Below are 26,824 nucleotides of genomic sequence, written 5' to 3'. Positions count from 1 at the left end.
TTTCTCTTACACATGTGTAAGACAGACACAGCGGAATGCCAGCCATCATACATGAATATGATAACTTCATGTATGATCTCATGTGCCTGTTTATACAAAGTCACACCGTTACACAGGCCCTCCAGGTCCTGCATGGATACAGTGCACACTGTCAAACAGGGACACACACACATAGATGATCTTTAATATCTAGAATTGAGCCCATCTATTCACATGTAGTGATATCCACCCACCTATGTCCTGTGACCTACCATGGGACTCTCTCTGTCCCTGACTCCTAACCGCCGAATCCCCTCTAACCCAGTTAGACGACAGATGGCCGTGGGGGGACTCAAAGTCACCTGCCTCCCCCTCACGTTCTCACCCCCTCAACACTCGTTCTTTCGGAGCCTGGGAAAGCTCTGACCTATATGGAAGTGAAATTACCTTAGATAAGACTTGCCCAACTCAGAATGGGCGCCCATGAGTAGGGGACTCCTGAAGGGTCACAGATAGTACTCCTCCAGGCCCCTCCATCATTTCACTGGTGTGGAGTCTGGGGTTCTGATGTCAAGGAGCTGGGGCTAGCCAGGAGGCCCCAGGCTGCCTGCCTGCTGACATGCCACTCCCCCCCCTTCCCAGTTCTTCCTCTCTTGGAGGTGTGACTCAGCAGAGATTAACTCCTGTGTCTTCAGTACGAGGGGAAAGGTCTGGAAAACTCAGAGAGAAAATCCTCCCACTGGCTTCGTTCCTGTTCAGCCACAGCCCCTGCTGACCCAGGGAAGCACCCAGAAAGGTGCTTCTCTCTAGAGAACTGATCCAAGTGGTTGCGATAGTTCAGTGTTCCCTGGAGAACGATTCCAGGAGCCATTCTATCTGTCCCCTCACATACAAAAAGAGGGGCAGTCATGGCCTGCAGCAACACTCTCTGGCATCTTCTAGAAGCCCCTGACTCAGAGACAGCTCAGGAGGGAAGGGCTCTGTCCTTGGTACTGGACACTTAGAAGGAGGCTGCTTCAGTCCAGCATGACCCTCTGGGGATTCAGCCTAATTAATGCCAGACTAGGTTTACTTGCATCCCAGGACCCCAAAACTCTGACCTCGCCCTTCATTGTTCTCACAATGCAGAGGACTGGTAGATCTCAAAGGAAGATGGAAGATGGCATTGTTAGCTCCATTTTGCAGGAGTGAAAACAGTCCCAAGAGGAAAGTGACTTTCCAGACAGTTCCACGGGGAGCTGTGGAGCCAGAACTAGCCCTCTAAAGGACAGGGTGAGGTTTCGGAGATCTGCAATGGGGCAGCATACTGATAACTGGAAGAGGGCAGTCAAGCAGGAGACCATAGGGAGGCTGCTGTTACAGATTAGACACTGTATTGTGTGAACTGGGGCAGAGGAACAAAGAGGACCAGTCAGGGTGGCGGCCAGAGCAGGGTCCTGATGAACTAGGAGGGTTCTTGTAAGTGGAGACCCAGAGCCTCAGAGGCTAGGCCTGGGAGAGGAATTCTTTCTGACTCCTTATAGCCCAGCCCCACAGGGAATCAAGCCATTCCAGTTAGGGCAACAGGGGCGTCCTTCTGGGGTCCTTCCCAGAGCAGCGGTCCCTGGGTCAATGGTGAGTTGGCCTGCCTGAGCCTCGCAGCCAGGAAGCTGCTCTAAGCTGAGACACTGGCATACAGACACACTTAAAAATAGTAAAGAATAAATCTTAAAAAAAAAGTATCAACAACACTTTGCTGAGCGCCTCCCATGTGCCAGTCACAAGAGGCTGTGTGCTTTTGCACATCCATCTTATTTAATCCCCGGGTAGCTCTATAAAGCATATGTTAATGTCTTCGGCAAACAAACAGCAGGCTCAGAGAAGCGAAGCAGCTTGCCTGAACTGTCCAGCTAGTAAATGATGGGGGGTGGGGGAGGCTGCAAAGGCCAGCCTGAGGTCATTCCCCAGGGCAGTGTCTTCTCTTCAGACTCTGGAAGTCTCATAGATAAATGAGTACATGAGACTGGCTGACCTCGAGGGCCCTTCCTGCTATGACATTCAGTGATTAGATGATTCACGGGGACCTGCGCTTGGAAGGGCATCTGGGCAACTCCCCTGGCCCCAGACCCTGAGCCTCTAGTCATGCCCTTATATACCACAAAGACAAGGTACCCAGAGGCCCCCTCATCATTGTCTCTCCCCAAGCAGCAGGTCTTCCTGGCATCTGCTTTCAGCCCAGCCTGCCGCTGTCTGAAGCCACAGCAGATCTCTGCAATGGCTCCTGGTGACTCGGGCCCTGCTTTAGCCTTGGAGACTGTCTCTCCCAATCACTTTGCATACGAGACGTCTTTTAGTCTGAGGCTGGATTTCATTGCTTACACTACCAGACACAGACACAGACCTCTGGGGTCCAACACCTCCATGATCTTCTAATGTTGATCCCCAGCTTGGTTTCATCGCAGCCCACCTTCTTGCTCCCCACTCTCAGAGCCTACACTGCCCACCCAAAGGCACTAACAACCAAAACCCCTTCCTCACTTAGCCTTTCCCTGAGTGGAAATCACACCGGAGCCTGAGCGCTGGAAAAGACCATCCCCCGTGTTCCTGAAGACAGCTTTGTAAAGATCTATTTTAAGGTCTGGAAGAGCACCCCCAAATACCAGCCCCAATGGGGCGTCTTGATGAGCATCCTCCCTGGATGCTCCGGCATTCTACCCTTCCCCACCCCCGTCCAGCTGCCTCCTTGAAGGTTTGGGGGGGGGGGGTTGTTACTCTGAGCAAAATAAGCAGGAAGAGAGTTAAAACAAAGCCAGCTGGTATCTGGACTGATGCCACAAACTGAGGGGGTCTGGGTGGGGAGGACAGGCTCCTCTGTGATGGGGGGGCGCATGTGTGGCTGTGTGAGACAAGGTGGTGCCCCCCCCCCCCCAGTCTGAACATAACTGGAATTCTGTAGCCGGGTGTCTGAGGATGCATACCATACACCTCGGGTAGCAAACCATACCTGAGGGTGTACCAGCTAAGGCGTATGGGAGGCACGTGCCCTTCTAAGTGGCGTGGCTCTTTTTGTCCGTGTTCAGAGAACCGTATTGAGAGGTTATTTGTGACCATGGGTAGCGTAATGCGAATGACTGGACCATGCTTTCCCAGCTTGCCTGAGCTAATGAGCACTCTTGGCTACGTCACTACATAAGCCATGTATTTCCGTCTCTCTCTTGTGGTCCTGCAACACCTGTGTGTGGCTGTGCAACTGTATTTGTGGGGCTCTTTGTCCTTAGGGGACTAAGAAATGACAACCAGGACAGGATCGTGAGGATATGGCTGTTTCAAATAACTTCTGATGAATGCACAGGTCCGTATGTGGAGGTGGCAGCATGCGAAGAGCAGGAACGAGGAAGGGCAACCGGGGCTTGAGTCCAGCCTGCACCGTGTAGTCTGGAGCACCGGCCTTTCCCTCTCTGCGCTGTTACTACCTGCTAGTGGGGACCACGGCATATCACACACGCAGGCCCAAACAGCATCCACAAAGTGTGCGTCTACCCTTAGTCGCTGGGGACTCAACAGCAACACACCCGTTTCCTCCCCCCCACCTCCCCCCACCCCTTACCAGGCTGGGGGAGTTGCAGCGTGCTCTTGCTCCACTGGGTCAGGCCAACGATAGCCACCATCTTGGCACCCAGGCTGCTGCGACGTTTCTTGGCTGTGGTGGTCCCGGCCCCACCCCCAGCTTGCTGGGATCCGCAGATCTCGCCGCTGATGCTGGAGCTCCGTACCACATTCCTGGAGGCCCCAGCAGAGGCTGGACCAGGCTCCCCGTTAAACATGGTCCCCAGGGCAACAGGGCTTCAGGCGATTCTGAGGGGGGGGGCATTTCCATCATCAGACCCGGAGACTCTCCAGCAACCCCACCACTTCCTAGCTGTGGGAGTCTGAGTCTGGGTCGGTCACTCGGCCTCTCTGAGGTGGTAAGGATGAAATGAACAGATAAATGTCCAAATCCGACTCAATAAACGAGGGCATTGTCACTTGCCTGATGTGTATGAGGCCAGAGGTGCCACCCCTCCCTCCTCTTATCATTGCCACAATCAACACCAAGGCCAGCGAGCTGGCTCTGTGGACTCTGCCAACCTGACACGGTCCTAGGGCTCAACTCCCCCAAGTTGACCTTTAACCCTCCCACAGAAACCATGCCACATGCAGACCACCTCCCACACTAAATAAACGAATGTGACATAAAACATTTTAGTGTGTAAAATAAAATAAACAAACCCCCTAGAGGACAAAGATGGGGCTTTTAGTGCCCTGCTATGGACAAGCAGCAGATGCCCTGTTTGGCAGGAGACCCCGGGGCTGAGGTGGAACCCACACAAAGGCTGGGTGACTTTGTGATCAAACATGTTGGAGTTTCAGCAAATGCCTCAGCAAAATTAAAACAACAACAAAACCCACAAAGGCCTTTCACTTCACAGGGTGGCTGTAAGGGTTAAATTAGGGGGTGTGTGCAGAGGGAAGTCCCAAGTCAGGCTGCTCTCAGAGCAAGTGACAAGCACAGGAACAGAAGTTCGTGCAGTCTGAGGACTGGGTTCTCCTTCTGGAAGGGACCGGCCCAGAAAAGTCTAAAGTAGAGTCAAAAATCACGGTCCCCTATGGTGTGGAGGGAGGCCTCACTGTCGGCATTTACCCCAGCTCCGTTCCGTGTTCTGGCAACATAACTGGACTCGTACTGTAAATACAATCTTAAATCCTGGTATTTTTCATCTAGCATCATATTGTAAGCATTCCCTCATGTCATTAGCACTTTGTATAAATGTTTCAATGCCACTGTAATCATCCCTTGTGCAGACAGAATATAATTGACTTAAATATTTCAATGCAGTTACCTCTTGAATCTGATCCAAATTTCTCTCTCCTCTCTTAAATAAACATGGAAGCCAGGCATGACGGTTCACGCCTGTGATTCCAGCACTTGGGAGGTGGAGGCAGGAGGATCAGGAGTTCATGGTCACCAGACTGGGCTACCTGAGGCACTGTCTCAAACCAAACAAGCAGACACAGATGAACCTCTTTCTGCGCTGGGCCTGCTGATTTCCTTAGACACAGATTGTCTGACAGTGAAGGGTGTGGACTGCCATGGAACTCCCGACCCTCTCCCTGCTGGCTGGCAGTGGTTTGGGGCAGGGGCTACCCTGCCTGCTGTTTCTGAGGCAGATACTGATTAGCTAAGGTCACTGGCTTTCTCCTCAGCAAGTCATTTGTTCAGAAGTAGGCATCTGACCATGCTCAAACAATTCACCTTAGGAGTGGCAGAGCCCTGCCCCCTCCCACCTCAGTTCAACTGCAAGCAGACGCCTGCACATAGCACGCAGCCTGGAGAACATCGGGCCACATCTGGAGCCCACTTTCCTCTGGTACTCAGCTCAGAAAGGATGTGTTTTCTATTGTTTAAGCCAGTTTGAATCACTGTTCTCCATTATATCCAAAAGCATCCTGCCTGATATTAGGACTTAAAAAAAAAATTCTTGGACTATATTGCCAAATCCTTTTCCAAAGTATAAAAATTTACTGTCCTCATTAACTGCATTCAACAAATGTTTAATTTCCTAAAATTCCAAGGCCAGGGCTGAGTGCCAAGGATATAGCAGTGAGCCAGGTTCTCTTGGTCCTGCCCTCCCAAGACCTCCAATCTGGGAGGGGAGACAGACAGTAAATAACTAATTATACCATTAAATATTTAATGCTGGTTACGATAAGAGCCAGGAAGAGGAGGACAGAGGACTCTGAGAACACTCTGGGGGAGGGGATGGCAGGCATCTATGGCCCCGGCTTATGGAGGTAGGGTCTCTTTGTGTTTGTATGTGTGGTGGCCAGAGACTGATGTCCAGCGTCGCCTTTAATGCCTGTCCATCTTATTTTTTAAGACAGAGTCTCTGACCGAACATGCAGTTCCGTAACTTGACTAAACCAGCTGGGGATCCGAATCCGGGCCTCCGTGTCTGCAAAGCAAGTCTTTTACCCATTTAGCCACCCCTCAGCCTCAGAAGTGGGGTCTCCTGCCACCAAGCTCTGTGACTTGGCCATTGAGTACAAGGCCGCATTAGCTGGCTCTTCCCCGGGCATAGTGGGAAAGCCACCTTTTCTTTCTGCTTACCATCTTTGTTCTATGCCGGCATCCAGTTCTCTTCCTGGGCTAGCTGTGCACCCCAGGGATGGACATTTTGCTTTGAGAGACTGACTTTTCACAAGGATGCAGAAAAAAGAAGGGAAATGAAGGTGGAACGGAGCGGGGGGGGGGGGGGCATTTTTTTTTCTGGCTGCCGAGGAAGACAGTCCCCACGCAGCTGAGAGCGGCTACTGGTCTTCCTGTCACATGGCTTCTGCCAGCCCAGTGAATTAAGGCTGAAGAGAGAGGGTAGGTCAAGGCCTCCTCCTGTTTTCTTTGGGGCTGTGGGGACTGCTCTCCTCCAATGGTGCTGCAGAACCTGGGGTTGTATTTCTCTATGTCCCATCAGCCTTAATGCTAATGGAAAGTCCCCGTGGCCTGTGCTCATCTCTTCTCTTTAGTTTCCAGTTCTTGTGCCAGTATACATGGGTTTGGGGGTATCTGTTCAGTCTTCTGATGGAAGATGGGACAGGGCTTATCTGATGCTGTGAACCTGCCACAGTGTGAGTCTAATTTGCCCACTACAGTAGCTCTGCGAGGTGCCTCGTTATCTCTTCTTGGCAGATGAGAACAGCGAGTCTCAGGGCAGAAGAACAACTCAACCTACTCTGCTAGGAGATGGCAAGGCCTGGATTCGAACCCAAGTCTCCTGCGTCTGCAAAGAGTCCTACATGCCCAGCAGCCCCTGCTCCTCCATCCAGACCTCATCCGAAGGAAAGCACCCATCCCACCAGGGGAGGCTCCACCCCAGGACTCTGGGTTCTTTGAGAAAACTGCTAAGAAAGTGTCTATGATGAGAAAACAATTTCCCCAAGCTGGTGAGAGCATCTCAGGGGCAGAAACCCTAGATTATAGCCAGAAAAGCAACCACTTCCGTGGTGAGCCTCCAGAACACTTGAGGGGTAAGAAGGGACAGAATTCCAGACCCTGCCAACCTGGGAGCTCGTGTTTCCTCATGAATAATACACAGACAGACAAGCAGACAACATCCAGGGCTCTGCCCAGAGAGCCATATTCTCATTTTCAAGCATCTACCTGAAGAACCAACGAGTGCTTAGATGACCCCAGCCTGCAAGCCACTCCCCAAGAAGGCAGGAGGAGTCAGACCCAAAGTGCTAGGCCTGGGGTCATGGCCACAAGTCTTACTACAGAAACCTGCGAGGGTTGGGCATGAAGATGTGGGTCAGAAAATAAGCAGGTTCCCTCTGTGCTCTTTCTTGGGTCTTGGTTTCCTCATCTTTGGGTTCAATGGAGGGGCTCAAATTAGGTGCTCTAGGAAAGCCCTTTTGTCGAAGGAGCTGGGCCTGAGAGCACATGCTACAGTCAATGGTGGGCTCAGGACTGGGGCTCTTGGGGCTGAGGAAATAACCTAGTTGGCAGAATGCTTGTTTAGCTGGCACACCTATAACCTCAGCACTTGGGAAGTGGAGACAGGAGGATCAGAAGTTCAAGGTCATCCTCTGTCACATGAGTTCAGAGCCAGCCTGGGCTACATCAGACTCTGTGTCAAAACAAGGAGAGATGGGGGAGGATGATGACAGCAATAAAATGTCCAAGTCCTCTCTGCAGGGAAGTCAGAGACACAGGGATGAATCGCACTGGGGCACAGAGGAAGGAACCCCTCTGAGCTGTCAGATCACAGGGCTGTGGAAGGGGAGGCAGCAGAGAGAGGACAGAGTGAGGCCCTGATAGAACCTAGAACGTAGCATGCCACATGCTGATGGCCTAGTCGATCGCCGAATGAGCTACGTCCTTTCCATGAAGGGCACATCCAGCCTTCCCCTGCTTGAGCAGGTTCTCTCTCTGCCCAGTTGTGATCCTCCTGTGGTCCCCTGTGCTGATGCCCACCCACCGCACAGCAGCAGAGGAGCAGGATCTGATGGGAGACATCCATGAATGGGCCCAGTGTGTCCTTTTCTGCCCCAAGAGCTGAACCTCTCTACCTGGAGTCTTGCTACCCTAGGGACTCTACAATTTCTAGAGCAGGTCTCAAGGCCCTGCCAAGCCCCCTGCAGCCTTCTGTCTCAGTGACAATGTGGCTAACAAGCCAAGCAGTTTTTCTCGGCAATCAATGAAGCACCCAAAAAGCCAAGATAAAGTTAGCCACCCACTCTTACAGCATGGAAGCCCGGGGAACGTTAGGCGTGAAGGACAGCAAGTACCTGAGGCTCCTTCACCTCTCCCCATCATCTGCCCATGGCAGACATCACTAGTCCACCTCAGAAGGCCCACAATACAGTGTCCCAGCACTAGCTCAGGAGAGCAGCCCCTGAGCCCAAACTGACATGCCCTTCCTAATCCAGCCTTTCAACTGTGGAGGGGTAGACCAAGCCCTGGAATGGAAGGGAGGTGCATCCAAGGGCATGCTCCAACCTGTCTTCTAAAGCCAAGATTCCCATCACCCGTCAGGGGCTCACTCCCCCTCACCTGCAGAGAAAGAGAAACTCACTGAGCTGCTGAGTCTGGATGTGGTGCTCCGCATCACAGGGGGCTGTGCTCTCTCACCAGCACACCCCTAGGGCATCTGCACAAAGCTTCGTTTTCTGCTGAGTTACCAGTTTTCAGGAAAGGAGGTAAAGGCAATCAGGGCAGGCTTCCAGGAGGAGGAAATGTGATGACAGGGTGTCTAAGGGAAGAAATTGAGCACAAAAGAAAGCAAGTTAATGCCTCTGTCCCTGGCGAATTCTAGCAGCTGCTGGAGGAAAACCAGCAGACTCTGAAGGCAGTGGGACACTGAGCAAATCCTTCCAATTTTCAGATTTTGTTTCCTCCTCTCATTTCATTACACAAGTCCTCAAACTCAGTGCTCCACCGGCCTTAATTAGAGCCAGTCTCAAGTAGCCTAGGCTGACCACCTAGTCTTCATAGTTAAGGATGCCCTTGAACTCCTGTTCCTCCACCTCCAAAGTGCAGGATGACGGGCAGGTGCCATCACACCTGCATTCAAACAAACCACATTCCTTAAGATATGAGGGACTCATGCAGGCCAGAATGCTCAGGACCTCTGGGCCCAACCCCCCTTGCTCTATCAGCTGCCTGTGTATCCCCGCACCTGTGCAGCATCATCCCCTTAGAGCCGTGCTCCGACCCTTTGACACATGTCCTCCTGCTGTGACAGCCAACCATAGTTATTTCGTTCCTACTTCATGGCTATAACCATAATTTGCTACTGTTGTGGATCATAATGTAAATATCTGTGTCCTGCGCTGGTCTTAGGCCGCCCCTGTGAAAGGGCTGCGACCCACGGGCTAGACCACTGTGACATGCGCAGCAGTCGGGGCTGGAGGCACTCCTGACTCTGAGACAGTCACCAGCATCCCTAACCCTCCATTTCTTCTAAGAAGAGTCAAATGACCACCTGGACCTACGCAGCTTTCCCAGCTGATGACAGGTCAACAGGGACAGATGCAGAGGGACAAAAAAAAAAAAAAGGCTCAGGAGCTAGGCAGTGACAGCCAGGCCTGCCACTCCTGAGCAGAATTAGAGGGCTTCCATCTCTAACCCCCTGCACACGGCTCCTGTTCCCTAAAGTAGGATGACCACATGTGCTTTAGGACTGTTAGATAAAAGATTACAAAACAAGACTGGTGTGTGCTCACTGCCCAGCTGGGTGGTGAGCGGCTCACTGTGAGCAATGGCGCCTGGACCATGGTAAACACGTCCCCAGGTGTGAGCGCCTACTCACCGTGTGCCGCCTCTCCAGGGGGAGGCCCAGGGGTTAAGAAGATCACCGGAAACCGCCCTCTAGGTGTGTGGGGTGACGGGAGGTAACAGGCGAAGCTGTGCCAGCACTGATCTAGAGCTCTTGCTGGATGCTGGGTCTGGTGCCTGGGAGCCCTGCCTCAAACTCTGGTAGAGCCCAGAACTCTAGCCCCTCCCTCCTCTACTTAGGGAGAGGTGGGAGGGTTGGTATGTGGGTGGGGGGGGGCTAGGCTTTGAGCAGAGGTGGGGGCACCACACCTCACCTACTCTCCTAATGTGGAGATCTCTTTCCAGACAACACAGAGAGAGAGAGAGAGAGAGAGAGAGAGAGAGAGGAGAGAGCACACATAATTTTAAATGTGATCACATCATACAGAGCCACAAAGCTGCTACCCACGTTTTAAAGACACAAGCACATGTGCTCATGGATATGTGCATGCCGTAACCAAGATGCTGCCCCACACAAAGAAGCAGCCACACAGACATTCAGACTGTGTACACACCTTCACACAGTCATACACAGTGTCTCCTCCCCTTGGCCCTGCCCAGTCAGAGGAGCAACAGCAAAGCCCCTGGCTTCCACTGGCAGGAAAGCCAGCCAGTCTTATCCCAAGCCTGGCTCGCTAGGATGAGGCTCATGAACCAGCTTGGAGCAGGCCTTTGTGTGAGCTGGAACACACACACACACACACACACACACACACACACACACACACACACACTCCAACCTCCAATCCCATCCTCCTGGCCCCCATCTCTGCTAGACCGGACAAAGAAGCTCATCGGTGAGGTTTGTGGTAAAGAGATGGGAAGGCTGGCAGGGAGCAGCTGCTGTCACCATGGCTACCAGCTGACCCACTTCTCCTCCACCCAGCCTGGCCCACCCAGCCCAGTCGAGGTGGTTACAGGCAGCTTTGGGTAGGGCGGGCCCTCTCCCATCACACACACAAAAGGAACAACCCTCTGAGGGTGTGGTAAGGGATGAGCTGGGTTCTATGAGGGAAGGCACCAGGCTCCAGACAGTCCCTGAGGGCAGAGCACTGATATGTTCCTAAGAGACCTGTCTTCTCCCATATCTGGGTCTCTGGCCTCCAGAGCATCACCCTGGCCCTGGACATTCTCAGGCACAGCCCTCCCAGTAATACAGGGTGGAGTGCTCACATCCCTCCCTCTGTCCCGGGGCTCAGCACACTCACTGGTCCAGCAGCCTCGGAGCCTGAGGAGCCCTGTCTCCCATGCAGAGCAGGCTTATGGAAAGCAAGGCCCATCTCCTGCTTCCTTCCGGGCGCAGAGTTCACACGTGCCTTCTCCCAGTCAGAGGGCTCCCGAGGACATGGCTCTGTGTAGCCTCTGGAACCAGCAAGTCAGAGCAAGCCAGCCAGCCTCCAGGATGATCAGGAGGAGGAGGTGGTCTTAACACAGGATGAAACCCACCCCTCTGCGATCTTGTCTCCATCACTGGCCTCCAGTCCCTGATTTCCTCCCATTGGTCCCACTATGTCCTAGCTTCTCGCCCCACCCGGTAACGGGCCGACACCTGCTGCTCATTCCTCACGAGTGCCACTGTGTCTCCTCTGTCTCCCTGGGACACTCTTCTACAGCGTGCTCTGCCGCCATGCTCCAAGAACCAATGTTTGTCTGTCCCTCCACCCTTGCCTACCTGATTCCTGCTCTTCTCTCAGGCCCTCTTTGAAGGCCGTCATTCCTAGCAATTGTCCGGGGCAAAGTAAGTCTCCTCTTTTGCTGCTCCAAAACTCTGTTCTGACCTTGTATATTACGGGTTAAAGTCCTGATGCCCTGTACCTTAGCGTGTGGCCTTTACTGAAAATGTGATCTTTGTAGATGTGATTAAAGGCATCCTGAAAGGTGTGGGTGGTTGTCCCTCCTCTGACTAGTGTCCCCTACAGAAAGACAGGCCTGAACAGAGACAAAGGAAGGATGGTATGAAAGTTCATACTGGAGTATCAACAAGCCAAAGATTGCCAAGGATTGCCGAGGATTGCCAGTAGCCACCACAAGCCAGGGGAGAGGCACGGAGAGGCTACCTCTTCGAGCCTACACAGGAATCAGCCCTGCCAGACACTCGGATTTCAAACTTCCAACCTCCAGAGAACAGAGCCGGGTGCTCCGAGCCATCTCGTTTGTGGCACTTCGTCCTAGCAGCCCTGGGAAAGGAACACGCTTCTGCTTGTGATTTGTTCGGTGCCTGTCTCCCACGCCTAGCCCCAGGCTGCGAGCTGCTTAAAAAGCAGGATCTGTGCTCTTCACCCTCAACCCCTGCTACCCAGCACGGCTCAGGCAAGGTGGCAGGACTCTGGACGTATCTATTGGAGGAATGAATGGTAACCCAAAGTACTAAATGAAAGCTGAGGGAGGGGAGAGCCATGAGTCAGTTTTATTTTCTCCCTGTGACATATTGTGTTTTCTAAAGCTACTACTTTAGAAAGCGTATTAATGCTATAATAAAGGAAAAAAAAACAATAAATATTTTCCTTTCCAAAACATATGCTAAAATAGCAGACATTTCCAGCCACATGTGTGCTGAGATCGGGAACACGTTCTACTACATGCTTGATGGCAGCTTTCTGTTGAAGCATCGATTGCTCCTTGGTTAGCAGAATACTCTCGGCAGGCAGTTACAGAGCCTGCTGCCTGAGCTCTGGGGCCTGCCTGGGAGGGGAGCGATTACAGGTGGGAAGGGTATACAATCTTCTTGACCATCTCCGCTATCCACTCCTCCACCACTGACTGTGGAATCTGGCCAATATGGCAGCCATCACAATTGCTACTAAACTTGGCTTCTGAGATTATCCCCTGTACCCTGGCGATTGGTTATGTACCAGGATACTCAATGAACACACTAGCCAGTGCTTCTTGGACTCAGATGTGGACACAAGTCAAACCTAGGGATTGTGCTGAAATGCAATTCTGGCTCTAGGATTCACAGCTGGAGCCTGAAATTCTGTATTTTTTTTTTTTCACCAGCTCCAGACGCTGTCCTTGCTGCTTGCTGGCCTGTGGACCACTCATGGACCTGAGATGCTAAGGGAAACACTCTGGGTGTTCTGTAAAAAGAAAGAACACCAGAGGATGGGGAAAACCAGAGAAGGCATCGGGAAGAAGTATGGGATAGAGCAGAGCAGAAGACAGGTGGAAATGGGGAAACTGAGGCCACTGTACATGAAAGCAATGGGAACCCCTGGGAAGGTCTACAGAACACGCATGTTCAGAGGCTTAACCACCGAGCATAGCAGAGGAGCAGAAGGTAAATGCCACGTGGAAGAGCAGACTGGAAGGAGAGGTTGCAAGCAGTCAATGAAGGGCCCTGACTGTGGCATGTCTTTAATCCTGTAGGAGTGAAATCTAACAAGATTTAGGCACGGTGCTTTCCAGAGATCAATTTGGCACCGCGTGCAGAATGAAAAACAAGCTAATGGAGGGGACAGCTGCTCCATGCAGGCTGGAAGGGCTGCACTGCCAACCTGCATGGGGGAAGACAAAAGTCAGGAGTCAGGGGTGGGTTTGGGAGGCCCTCGAGGGAATAAACGGTATCCAAGCGGATTTACAGGGAGGGTGGAGACATGAGGTGCCACCAGAATAGCCTGGTATCCCTAGGACGAACCTGGCCAAGGGCAAAAATGAGCGCCCAGGTTGGTCACAAATGAGCCTAAGCTAACACTGCAGTGTATGGGGGGGGGGCACTGGGCAGGAGGCAGACCCCACTGCAGTTTATGGGTGGGGAACACTGGGCACATCCACTGAGCTCAGGAGACCTGCATGGGCTGGCAGGAACAGGTGTGTCCCAGGCAGGAAGGGGTGTACAGAAAGAAAAGTGGGGTGCTCAGAAGAGAGTACAGGTGAGGGTAGGGAGAGAGGTGCAACGCCCACGGTGAGGAAAAAGGACCTGCAGATGGCAGAATGGGCAGTTCAAAGTAGCAGAAGCTGGGTGCGGTGGTTCAGGCCTGCGGAGGCACAAGGAACTCCATGAGTTCAAGGCCAGTCTGGGCTGCAGATTGAGTCCTTGTCTCTTTTTTTGCTGCGGTTTGTTTGGTTTTTTTATTTTGTTTTGTTTTTGAGATAAGATTTCTCTGTGTAACAGCCCTGGCTCTCTTGGAACTCACTCTGTAGACCAGGCTGGCCTTGAGATCCACCTGACTCTGCCTTCAGAGTGCTGGGATTAAAGGTGTGTGACACCACACATCTGTGAATCCTTGTCTCGAAAAAAAAAAGGTACAAGAACTCAAAGAAGACACCATGAGAATATAGATGACCAATCCCATACCACCCCACTGTGGAGACCAGTCTGCCTTGGAAACAGGAGAAGCCAAAAGGGAACACTAATTGATAAAATGACTGGTTGGATAGGATCTTGCTATACAGACAAGGCTGGCCTCAAACCCACAACCCTTCTACCTTTGGGATTACAGTTGGGCACCACCATCTTAGGTGGGAAAGATAAATTTAGATTGGCAGAGAAAGGTCTGGAGCCCCTGGGGAAGGCCTGGGCTGCAGTAGGATCCCAAGGGGCCATGGGGCTCCCAAACACTTAGTCTAGCTCAGCTCAGCACAGGAAGAGCAACGACTGCACACACACACACACACACACACACACACACACACACACACACACGGCCACAGAACCCCTAGGCAGAGCAGAGGTACAGGTAAATAGGCCTTAGGCTTCGTCTCACAGCAGGTAAGCCCATCGGTTATCAACCATGGGACTCCTGTGACTGGCCAGAAGCACTACTAGCAGTCCTATGAGGACTATGGGCAAATATGTAAACTAGGATGAACCCAGGCAAACCCTGAGCTGGATGGTCACCCCAGCCCTGAAAGATACTGGATCTCAACTACCTACTTCCTATGCTCCCCGTTCCTAGATGGGGTGAGGAAACCCACAGGCTGGCAGGTAAACTCATCCTGGGGCTGGGGGTTCTGCTAAGGGTGTTGGGCTCAGAGACTCTCTCCCTAGCTAGCTCTCACTTGAGCAAAGAGGCTCAGCCGGGCAGCATTGGCAGCACCAAGGACAGCGGCCGGCGCGCTCTCCTTCCTGCCCCTCCCCTGGCCGGGGCTGTCTTCCAGGCTGATCAATATTTCATGAAGGGAAGGGGCTCCGGTTACCAGCCCTGCACCAAGCCGGAAGGCGCCGCTGCTGCGCCCACTGCCCACCCTGGGGACCTTCCTCACGTACCCAGCACAGCTTCAGCTGACCTGGCCAAAGACAGGAACGGCCTCTCTTCCTTCATCCCCAGGTCTCTTCCAGGCCTGTGACACACCTTCGCCCAGAACTCGACACTCACGGGTACAGAGAAGGCCACGTACACAAACATCAAGCACAAACACAACCAGGACGCAAGCTACCTGGATAAGCCACTCAGGCATGAAGTGCAAGTGTGCACAGCACACAAAAATATGCACGGACACACATCACTGCGCATCATAGACACACAGGACAGAGATGCAAAGACCGTAAACCCCCACACACATCGCACACATGAGATCTGCCCACTACACACACACACACACACACACACACACACACACACACACTCACACTATTCCTTGACAGTGACCCTCTCTCACCATGGATACACAGCACAGCACACTCTCTGCCCAGAGTCCCACTTTTCTGGTGCCCAGAGCAATGCATACATGCCGCTGGGCAGGACACAGACCTCTCTCTTTTTCTCTTTCCCTTCTGCAGTCTCTGCTCTGGACTTGGGCCCTGTGGAGAAACCTAGTCTCTGAGGCTTCCTGGCAGCTTTCGTCCAGGCCTCGGGGACAAACAAGACGCAAAGTGGTGTGTAGAGGAAGGAGTTGGGAAATGGGGACCCTGGAGAGTCCAAAGCCTGTTAGCTGCATTGTCCTTGGGCCTCAAGCTCTGGGACACAAACTCCAAGGACTGCTTCCCCCGCCTGCAACTTCCAATGCCTCACGGCTGCCTGGGGCTCCAGGCTCCTAGGGGCCATGAGGCGGAAGGAGGGGAGTCATCTCCCAGAGTTCACCCACATACCCACGCAAAAGAAATAACTGAATTTTACAGACCCGGCGGGTCACACGGACTCCAGAACCAGGGAGGCGGAGGCAGAATAACTGCCACAAGTTTGAGGTCAGTCTGGGTTTCCCAGTCAATTCCAGGTCGGCCCAGACTAGCAATGGACCCTCTGTCGAAAAACCAAGCCAAAGAAGCAAAGCCCTACTATTCCAGTTCAGCTACAAGGAGCTGCCAACCACAGTGCTCAGCCCAACCCAAGATCTCGCTGCCAAGAGAGAGGAGGCAAGGACGGGTTGGAGAGTTCTGAGGGACAATCACAGCGGCACGGACTCATTCTCCCCGGACTCGCCAGAGTTGAGAAACCACCGTTCTCACTGTGGATGCTGGGGCTGTCCTTGCGGGCCCTGCACACCACCTCGGGCCCACCCACGCTGCTTTCAGAGGAGCTGGGCACAGCAGCCGGCTGGCACCCAGTTGCCCCCACCCATTCCGGAATAACCACTTTACATGAACAACTCCACTTGGGGCTGACAAGATGGCTTGGCAGGTAGAGGTGCCTGTCACTAAGCCTGACGACCTGACTTTGGTCCCAAGTACCCACATGGTGGGAGGTGGGGAGAACTTCCACAAGGTGTCCTTTGACCTCCACGTGTGTTAAGGCATGCACGTGCGCGCACGCACGCACGCGCGCGCGCACGCACACACACACACACACACACACACACACGTAAATAAGTAAGTAAACACTTTTAAAAAGAAATTGCTCAGGGCTTTTCTTTTTTTCTATTTACAATTTGTCACTACAGTCCCCCATCTAATATGAAACTCACAGCAGGAATTGTAATCTCCGTTTTTAAGGCGAGGAAAGGCCCAGGCAGGTTAAGAGACTTGCCCGCAGTCACACGGCTCTACAAGGCAGATCCACTAGTAGGAGATGCCACACAGGTGACATCACCCTCCCTGTGGGTGAGCCTGGGTTGGGCAGTGGGGGAGGCAGAAGGATGGTTATCTTTCATGTGTTTATAAGGCCCTCACAACCCCAAAGAGCAAACAGGTAGGTGAGCAAGTAGCCAATATTAGGAGTTTTACCCTGGAGTTACGCAGCTGTATGTCTCTACATTGTCAACACTACCTCTCCAAACCCCAGCTTCCCTATCTCTGAAATAGACAAAAACCCAGCCCATCCGCATCTTTAAAACATAGTGGAATCATGTGCATGGTACCTGGTACAGAGTAAGTGTCAAAAGGGTGCATTAACAGGGAAACAGGAAGAACAGAATCAACACAGGTTAAAAATGACTGGCTGGTGAGACAGGCATGAGATGGTTCTTCCCTGAGGAAAGGAAATGAGTATTATTATTATTATTATTATTATTATTATTATTATTATTATTATTATTGCTATTACCATTTTAGACAGGGTTTCTCTGCGTAGCCCTGGCTATCCTGGAACTCACTCTGTGACCAGGCTGGCCTCGATCTCAGAGATCTGCTGCCTTCTTCTGTCTCCTGAGTACTGGGATTAAAGGTGTGTGCTACCACTGGTGAGTTCAGTCTAAAAGGATGAGGATGATTTGAGAGGGAAGATAGTTCTGGCTGGTGCGGTGGTTCAATACCTGTCGCCCTGGCACTTGGGAAGCTGAGGCAGGAGGTGTGTGAGTTCGAAGCCAACCTGGGCTAAACGGCGAGATGGTGTCTCAAAAGAGCTTGGTGAACAGCACTTGTTCAGTGTGTACAAGCCCTGGAATTAATCCCTAGCACTAGAGGGGGAATATGGTGGAATGCAGCTCTGACTGCTCAGGCCTCCCGTCACCCACTCCAAAGAAGAGAAATCCATCACCTCATGCATTCTCTCTGTGCTCGGGCCCTGAAGTATGTGACAGGTTCCTCAGTGCCTGCCCTGGCCACTATCACCCTGGAATGAGGTGCCCTTTAACTCGCAGTTCCAGACCCCCTTTCTCCAGGTTCTGTCTGCATGGAAGGCTGCCCACCTGCCTGCTCCACCTGGCACTTCAAATACACAGCAGATGTCTTCCGAAGCACGTGTCCAGCTAACAGTGACCCCCCCCCCCCCACACCGCCACACACACACAGCCGAGATAGATTCCAGGGGTCATGTTCATGTCTGACTTTGTGATCCCTCCCAGCAGGTTATAGGTGAGTGGTCTAGGGTGGTACCTGATTCCCTCAGAGCCAATCAGGTCTTCTCCTGGGAATTTGGACTTAAGACATGCTAAGCCCCTACGTGCTAGTTCTGAGTGTGGCTGGAATCCAGGGTCATGATAGTAGAATCCAGTCAGGGGGTACAGATAGGGAAAGGAAGCCAGCAGGGTGCAGGGAATGAAGATTCAAATTCTCCTGGCTTTCCAGGTCCTGCCTTCCTAGACTAGTGTCACCCATCTATCTGTCTGTCCAACTGTCCACACCTCCCTACCCCATTCCCTGTAACAAACCTTTACTAATGAAGCTGCTTTTCCTGGACTGTCCTAATTCATACAGAAGGGAAGCTGCTGCAGAAGTAAAGATGAACAAGCACCCTGAAAAACACCCACTGTGCCCAAGCTTGAGGCTTACTGGGAGGCTGACGTACAGACGTAGAGCTGACAGGGTGAGGGCAGGGTGGGCTAACCATGCTGGTCGGGCAAGGGGTCCTAAGGTGGTTTTAAACAGTGAGGCATCCTCTAGAGAGAGGGGAGGGGCAGGTGAGGCGTTGCAAGCAGAGGGCACAGCCAGTGTAGGTGCACAGGGGCACAAAACAGCCCAGCCTGCTGCAGCAACGGCCAGGTGTTCAAAGTATGCTGCGGAAGCTGGAGAGGTGGGGGATGGAAAGGGAGTCAGGCACAGATCACAAAGAGCTTTGAATACCATGCTAAGAAGCTGAGGCCTTTTCCTGTCAGCTATGGGGAGCTATTGAAGTATTTTAAGTAGCAGGGGGGTGACGGGGTCAGTTCTATGTTTTGGAGAGATCACTCAGGGGACGTGTGGAGAAAAGATTGAAAGAGGCAGGCCTGGAGGCAGAGGAGCCCCTGAGGACGCTGCAGGGTGAGGGACCGCTCTCGCATGTACCCGCCAACTGACAGAGTACCTACTGTGTGCCAGGGCTAGCACAGGTTCCAGACACACTGAATGCTCAGGTTGGCAAAGAGAGGCAATGAGAAGAAGCAAGCAAAGGGTGCCAAGTGTCCTGAAGAAACATAAGGTGCCGGGGCTCGGGTTTGGTCTCCATGTGCTGGCAACCATAAGACCTGGGTTTGAATCCCAGCACTCAGGTAAAGAGCCAGGTAAGGCTGTGTGTGTGTGTGTGTGTGTGTGTGTGTGTGTGTGTGTTCAGGATTAGGGGATAAAAATGGCAGGGATCTTGCTGATCCAAGACCGTGAGCTTCCAGTTCAGTGAGAGACTCTATCCCAAGGCAATAAAGAAAAGAGCCAACAGAGGAAGCCATTGCACTCACAGATAGACAGGTGCATGAACCAGACCCCACACAGGGAGACATATACACACAGAGAAAGAGGAAGAGGAGGAGGTGGTCCTACGGAAGTGGAGCGTTCAGCTCCTGGCTTCCAGACTTCTCTGCTGTGCTGACACTTGGGCTGGTGTCTAAGAACCGGAAGAGTCAGCAGGCCCCAGGCAGGGGTGTGTAGCAGGGGACGGCATGTGTGAACATCGTGCCATGGAGGGCCAAAGAGAACGGTAGCGGATGATGTTAAAAAAAAAAAAAAAAAGGTGTGGGGCAGGGGGGCAGGGAGAGGTAAGGACCAGATCACACAGGGCCCTGGAGACTGCGTCAGTAAATCTGGATTTTATTCTAAGGAGTCCTGGAAGTTTTAAGCAGGGAAATGACACAACCAAACATTTATCTTTAGAAGACCGTGCTGGCTACATCTCCCAAACCACAGCAAGTGGGGCGGTCAGGAGAGTGGCGGGAGTCCGGGTAGGAGGCTGTCACGGGTGTCTAGGTGACAGATAGTAGTGCTCTGGAGGGGAGTGTGGGCAGGGAGAGGGGCCACAGACCTGACCTGAGAGGGGAATGCTGGAGAACAAGGCTTGTTAGGCTTGGCTGCGGGCTGTGGGGGCGAAGAGAGAGAGGTGTCCAGGAGGATTTCCAGCTTCCAGCTTGAGTGAGTGGGTGGGCGCTGGTGACGGTGCTAGAGACAAGCCAGGGACCCTGGAAGCAGAGCAGGTGCAGGTGGGCGGAGCTGGGGACCTGGGTTTGATCCTAGGGTGGTGTCTAGGGAGCAGTAAGACCCTAAGGTATGGAACCCAGAACAGATGACCAGTAAGCTCGATGACCCAGGCAAGACGGGCAAGGGGGCAGTGCAGTGACAAGAGGGGTCGGTGCAACTCTAAGGAGCCATGGCAACAGCAGGACCTGGGGGCAGGGTGGCCAGCGATCCTGGGCTTGCACTGTCGGGATCATGAAGCCAAAAGCTTATCTTTGTTCAGACCCCGAAGGCATCTGGCAGTGACTCTCCCTCTCCCAGCCAAGGGGCATATCCTGGGCTTAGACAGCACCCAGATAAAAGCTTTCCCTTCCTTTGTATCCCTTCATCCCTCCCTTCCAAGCATGACAGTGCATGTCTATAACTCCAGCGCTTGAGGAGCTGAGACAGGAGAATTGTCACAAGTTGGAAGTAGCAACCAGGGAAGCCTGATAAGTAAGATCCTGTGAGTTGAATGAATGAATGATTAAATGAATGAATGAATGAATGCCAAGTTCTTCCAGGCTCAGGCAGCGTAAGCAGCTCAGGCAGCCCCTCACCTAGGTGAAGACTTCCCAGCCTGGGCCTGCTCTCTCACTACCAGAAACTCTGTCTTTGAAGCTCAGGTCTTTCTCTTGATAACTGATGGGCTGTGGCCAGTGGACCTCAGTTTCCCTCATCCACACCATGGAGACACCGATCATCCTCCCCTCCTTAGTGAAGATGGGTGTATAAAGAACTAGGCAGAGAAACTGTAAGGGCAAACACCATGTAAGCATTACTGTAACTAACGTCCATCCTGCCTTCAGATAGTCAGGGGCCGCCATCTTTGATGTTGTCCATTCAAGCTTGAGTCCTCTCTGGATTATGAGCTACATAATATGAAAATCCCAGCGCTAGATGAAAGTGCAGGCCCCTTGTTCCAAACGATTCTTTCCAGACAGTGGCAACAGAAAATTAAAAAGTGTGGGGTCCTATTAAGCACAGGGTTCCTCCTGTGCTAGCCCTCACGTGAGGTAGTAAAAATGCCACTGACACAAGGCTGGACACTTCCCAGCTAGAATTCCACTTTCTTCTTCCCCTTTACTGTTGATGACATTAAAGTTTAGACACGGTCTTGCTCTGCTCATGAACTGCCAAGTTGGGATTCGAACACAAAGTAGACTGGTCTCAAAGCCCTACACCTTACCCTCTGGCTCCCCGGGGCTGCGAGAACCGGCCCCTGGGGCTAAGCTTCAGTCGACAAGGCCGAGATGTGGCTCAGCTCACAGAGAGGGATCCGGAGGGATGAGGGCTGTTTCCCTCCTGGGAAGAGGCACATAAACAAGGGCTCCCTGGATACTACCTCTGCTGCTACTCAAGGGAAGGGCTGAGAGGGCAAAAGGTCACTCACTGATAAGGAGGCTCACTCGTGGCCCATAGGTCACAGCACACATTCCCTCTAGACGTCTGAGCCTGCCTCTGATCCTTAAAACCCTTTAGGGGTTGTCACTGGCTGCAGGGCAATCCTCACATCTCTAATATCCCTCTGATCCAGGGTTGGGCTGCTTAACTGTCCCCCAGCCTGCCACATACCCCTCCACCATACCACCAGCTCTTCCCACCCCACCCGGGGCCCTAAACACCGTTCCCTCCCTCATCCTTGCTTCTCTGCCCCCTTGACTACTTGGTACCCTCTAAAAGGTCACCCTCTCTGAAAGCCCTTCCCAAACCCTGCAAGTAGGGAAGTCACCTGCAGCGACAGGTCCATGAATCCTTGACCCTTGCTTTCAACACATGCCATCTATGTAATCACCTGCTCTAGACGGTGACCCTGTTAGAGCGTGAGTTCCGTACAGCAAGATGCTGCCTGGTTCCTAGATCTTGCTGTACCAATGGCACTGAATGCACTGACCCAACACAGTCCTCACTTCCTTCTCCCAATCCTCCCTTGCCTCCCTTTCTTGTTTCTCGTGTTTCTTGATCTTGAGTGGAATCTTGGTGTTTCTGTTTTCTTTTGTTTTGTGTTTGAGACAGGGTCTCATGTAGCCCAGGCTGGCCTCAAACTGGCTCAGTTAATTCGTCTCACGATGGTGAGATGGATTACAGAAGTGTACCTTCAGACTCAGCTTTTATTCAGCTATCTTGAGCTCTAAGTGTGTAGAGTCCAAATTTGCAAGAGATGAGAATCATCAAACAGAGAGGGTTCCACCTGCCCTAGCCTGGCTTCATAGTCCAGGGCCCCAGTTAATCCAACAGTACCTTATAGGTAGCGAGGCCAGTCAGAATGCAAAGCATAGTTGCTTGAGTTTCAGTTTTCACTCGGTAGCCCTGACTGGCCTGGAACTTGCAATCCTAATGCCTCTGCCTTCCCAAGCACAAGAAATACAGGCAAACACCGCCACCAAGCTCAGCAATAATTCCTGCTTTCCAGAGCCAACTGAGGCAAAGCGGTCAAGATGGAAACCTGTAGTAGTCACAGGTGAAGGCGAATGAAGGTTGCTCTGTGTGATGCCCAAGCACTTTGTCTCCTCTCTGCCACTGACCCCTCACCCTGTGACTCACAGCCATCCATCCCAGCCACAGAGCACACCCCAGCCCACAGAGCTCCCATGCCTAATGGGCATCCTTGTGGCACACGGCCCCATCATGAAAAGAGGCCAGCGGACAACTCATCTGTACACACTGTGAAAGAAATACCCCCGGGAGAGCCGAACACAAACGGTGGAGGTGCACCCCCATTACCAACAAAATGTTGCTGTAGGAGATGCGCTCTGTACCCCAGGTCAGCAGAGTGCTAGCGGGAAAGCCACTGCCATAGTCAGCAAAAGGCTGTGTGAGTGGCACTTCCCCACCCCCCCATGCCTGTGCTTGTGACAAGAGTGGGGTACACAGAAAAGCCTTCCAAAGCAGGGCTCCTAGGGTCTGAGAGCTCTGGGGTGGCTGCTGCCTTGTGGGGGGGGGGGGGGAGGCTTCAGCTGAGGAGTGGGGCAGACTCAGGTGAGAGTTCTCACATGGCACTAATGTAATCAACTACCAGCCTCACCCCCCCTCCCCTGGGACCCTCCAGGCTCCAGCTGATGCAATGCCCAGGCCTGATAATTGTTTTCTTCATTCCTTAAAGGGCCAGCTACTACTGCGGCTATGGACAGATATCACCTAGACCCCTGGCTACCTCCCCACCCCCTGTCCAGCGCCTGGAAACTGCTCAGGGAGAACGGGAGTCCAGAGAGCCGGCAGCTTCAAGCCTGGGCTCCAAAGAGGAAAATCCAATCAATGTCCAGATACTAGGAGTGGCATGGAGGGAGAGAGAACAGTTAAGACCGTGACACCGACCACATCCACTGGAGGCGGGGACCGAGGTCCCTGCTGAGTCCTCAGCTCCTGGCTCCAGCGTGCCTGCCCCAGCAAGTACTTGGCAGTGTTGCTAATAGTTCAGCAGTTATTCTCTGAGCCCCATGAGGGATAAGCTGCTCAAACCTACCACCGTATTTACTCCTCCTAAAAAGTAGGTCCGTTTTGCTGAAAGAGGCTCAGAGAAGGCAACTGATTCCTTTAATATCACATAGCCAGAAAGTATCAGGGCCAGCGTTTGAAGACAAGTTTAATCGGCTCTGGGCTTTACCCCTTGCAAATGGCCAGATGGCTGTAGAACCCAAGGAAGCCCCTGAACACCTGGTTTAAGCACAAATTGCATGGACCCTGCCCAGAGAGCGCCCCATTACGACACCCTCTTCCCTTGCTTGTAGGGGCAGTTGGCAGCTACGTGATTGTGACTATGGACTAATTGGTGGCTGGCAGCAACTGTGGAGACAGTTTGTTAACCCCTTGGTGAAAGATCCTCTTTCCACCATTCAGGCCCCCAAGCCAAGTGAGAAGTCATCACCAGCAGAGAACAGGGCAATTGGAAAAGCAGTCTTCCTTCTCACTCGCAGACATCATCCCTAGAGACCGGGTTGGACACAGCCATTCCCCAAGGCCCAAGCCCTGAAGGCCCCTGATGGCATTGTCAGCTAGAGCCCCTTAGTTATAGCATTTCCCACCTTAGCCAGGGACAAGAGCTATGCAACGTTCATGAGCTTCTGAGGCACTAAGAGGAGACCCATTCCTTGACGCTGGGTTGTCCAGAGATGATAGGGGCCTGGGATCCAGGCAGCTAGGAGGCCAGCCAGGGGGGACCTATCCTCCCAAACGAACAAATGCCAGAATGACCCATGAAGGGTCTTGTCAAGCTTCCCGGAAGCCCTGGGCCACCCATCGTGCCACTGACCACTTTTTCCCAGGTTCCCAGAAGCCCCCTCTTCCCACCCTGAGGCTGCCTGAGCACCACCTCTCTCATTTACTGAGGAGGGGGGTGTTTCTCTGGGTACAATGGTATCACGTTGGGAGGAAAAAGTGGCCGCTTCCCAATCAGGGTACAGGCAGGAGGGAGAAAAGCAGGCTGCCTTTCCAGGAGGGATTTTAAGCACTTTCCAAAAATGCCATGCGAAAGCAATGCTGTTGAAGACCAGGGCCCCAGGTGAGCCTGAGCGTCGGCAAAGTACTCCAGATTCTGCGGTTCCTATCCCATTTTCCAGGCTCAACCCCCGCCCCACAGTCATGCCAGGCTGTGCGCATCGCGGGCCCCCGCCCCCCAGACCTGGCACGCAACCCTGCGTAGCGCTCGGCGGCCGGCCGGAACCCCCCTCCCCGGCGTGGTTCCCTGACCGCAGCCCCCTCCCCACGCCCACTCGCAGGCGCGCAGGGCCTGCTGACTTACCCAGAGGTGGGGTCGGGGTCCACGCCTGGAACTGGGTTCTGCTGGCTGAGTAGCTCGCAAGACGAGGCAGGTGCTGCCCCGGGACCCCGCCCCGCGGACCCGGCGGTAGGCGCGGCCCGGCCCCGGGCGGGCGCGGACTCCAAAGGGGTAGGAACGCGGGGCGGGGAGGGGCAGCGGCAGAGACTCACGGGGGCATCGCCCGCCACCGGGCCGGACAGCTCCGACCGCCTGCGCTGCTGGCTCCGCAGCCTCCACAGTTCTCAGTCGCCTCCGGGTGCAAAGCCCGAGCCACCACTGGCGGGAGGCGAAGAGAGAAACGGGCCCTGCCAGGGGCGGGGCCTCGGGCCGGTGGGCGGGACTAGCGGGCGGGGCGGGGCCATGGGGGCGGGGTCATGTGATGGGCGGGGCCTTGGGAATCTGGACCTTCTAGGTCTATCCATGCCTTGTAGGCCTGGAAGAAGCAGGGGTTAGGGCTGCTCAAGTCCACTGGTCAACACTATCTGTTCTTCTCATTCTTCCTAGGAGGTGCCCCCATCTACCCTGAACCAGATCCAGAAAAGTCAGGTGGTGAGCAATAAGGCTAAGCAACCTACAAACATAGAGTCCATTATTGGTTTTTGTTTTTTTTTTTTCTTCGAGACAGGGTTTCCTTGTGTAGCCTTGGCTGTTCTAGACTCACTTTGTAGACCAGGCTGGCCTCAAACTCACAGCAATCTGCCTGCCTCTGCCTCCCAGAATGCTGGGATTACAGACAAGCGCTGCCACCAGGCTCAGCCATAGAGTCCATTTTAAAGGTAAGAAAAAGGGGAGGGAGGGTGGGAGGAAGGAAGCTAAGAGAGGAGAAGGGACTTGCTCAGGTGCCTGCTATGAAAGATTTTCTGGGGCTAGAGACAGAGAGATCAACAGCTAAGAGAGACCTCTGCTTTGGAAGGGGACCAGAGTTCGGGTCCCGGCACCACATCAGACAACTCACAACCACCTGTAACTCCATCTCCAAGGAATCCGATGCCCTCTTCTGGCATCTGTAGGCTCCAGCACACGTGTGCACATATACAGACACACACAAGTAAAAGTAATTTTGATTGTTTTTTAAAGGACTTTCCAATGTCCCTTTTGGACTTTGGGTTAGGGACTAGAATATCAACCCTGTGACCTACGTTAACTCCTTCCCCACCTGTGGCAGTGGTTTTCAATTTGGGATTTTTTTTTTCCTGAGATTTGTCACAATATCTGGAGTTATTTTTAGTTTCCACAGTCATGAGGGACTTTCTTGATGGTTTCTGATAAGAAAAAAAAGCCTGGAACTATACAGTCCCGATACCAAAGAGTCCTCAGACCTAGTGTCAACAGGACTGCAGGTGAGAATCCTGTATTAGGTAAGGGTCTCTAGAGGGACGGAACTTACAGAATGAATGCACACACGGAGAGGGAGGGGAGGGGAGGATTTATTAGAATGGCTTACGGCTGTAGCCTAGCTAGTCCAAGAATGGCTGTCTACCAATGGAAGTCCAAGAATCCAGTAGTTGTTCAGTCCACGAGGCTGGAGGTCTCTGCTGGCCTTCAGTATATGCTGAAATCCCAAAGAAGTGGGCTCGAGTGCCAGTGAAGGAATGGACTTGCTGGTGAGGTGAGGGCGAGCAGGGAAAGAGAGCGAGCTCCCTTTGTCCATGTCCTTTATACAGGCCGCCATCAACGATGGATCTTCCAACCTCAAAAACTCAGATGGAAAGTGGGTCTTCTCACTTGAAATGATTTAATTAAGGAAAAAAAAAAAAAAAAAACCTTCATCGGTGTACCCAGCCTCTTGGGTTTCAGCTAATTCCAGATGTAGGCAAGTTGACAGTCAAGAATAGTCATCACACAGGGTGTGGCATCTGCCTGAACTTTGGGCAAATGCTCTGATTTAAGACTCAGCAGCTTAGGACTTGAGATAGCTCTCCTAGGGTCCTGCCTGCTCCCAACTCGCTATGTTTAAGCCATCTTAGGACTGGTCAGCTCTGCTCTCAGAGCTGGAAGTTTCTTTGGTTTGATTGTTTGTTTGTTTGTTTGTTTGTTTGTGTAGTCCTGG

General features: G+C 52.8%; 1 protein-coding gene across 3 annotated transcripts in view; it reads right to left on the bottom strand.

Moving 5' to 3' along the window:
• The window catches only part of Rims3 (regulating synaptic membrane exocytosis 3), a 39,674-nt gene extending 14,624 nt beyond the window's left edge, over positions 1-25,050 (bottom strand). The window contains exons 1-3 of one of the 3 annotated variants that reach the window (XM_055611335.1): positions 24,757-25,050; positions 8,546-8,744; positions 3,566-3,813 (exon numbers count right to left, since the gene is read on the bottom strand). In XM_055611335.1, the coding sequence (XP_055467310.1) occupies positions 3,566-3,782 (217 nt within the window). In that variant the 5' untranslated portion in view covers positions 3,783-3,813; positions 8,546-8,744; positions 24,757-25,050. Of the gene's footprint in view, positions 1-3,565; positions 3,814-8,545; positions 8,745-9,803; positions 9,853-24,756 lie in introns of those variants that run through there. The other 2 variants (XM_055611334.1, XM_055611336.1) reach the window with 2 other exon arrangements.
• Between the last annotated feature and the right edge of the window lie 1,774 nt (positions 25,051-26,824).

The sequence above is a fragment of the Psammomys obesus genome, unplaced genomic scaffold, assembly GCF_907164565.1.
Source record: "Psammomys obesus unplaced genomic scaffold, mPsaObe1.curated_primary_1811, whole genome shotgun sequence".
NCBI lineage: Eukaryota > Metazoa > Chordata > Mammalia > Rodentia > Muridae > Psammomys > Psammomys obesus.
The sequence above is the reverse complement of the archived record's forward strand: the minus strand, read 5'-3'. Positions and strand labels throughout refer to the sequence as shown.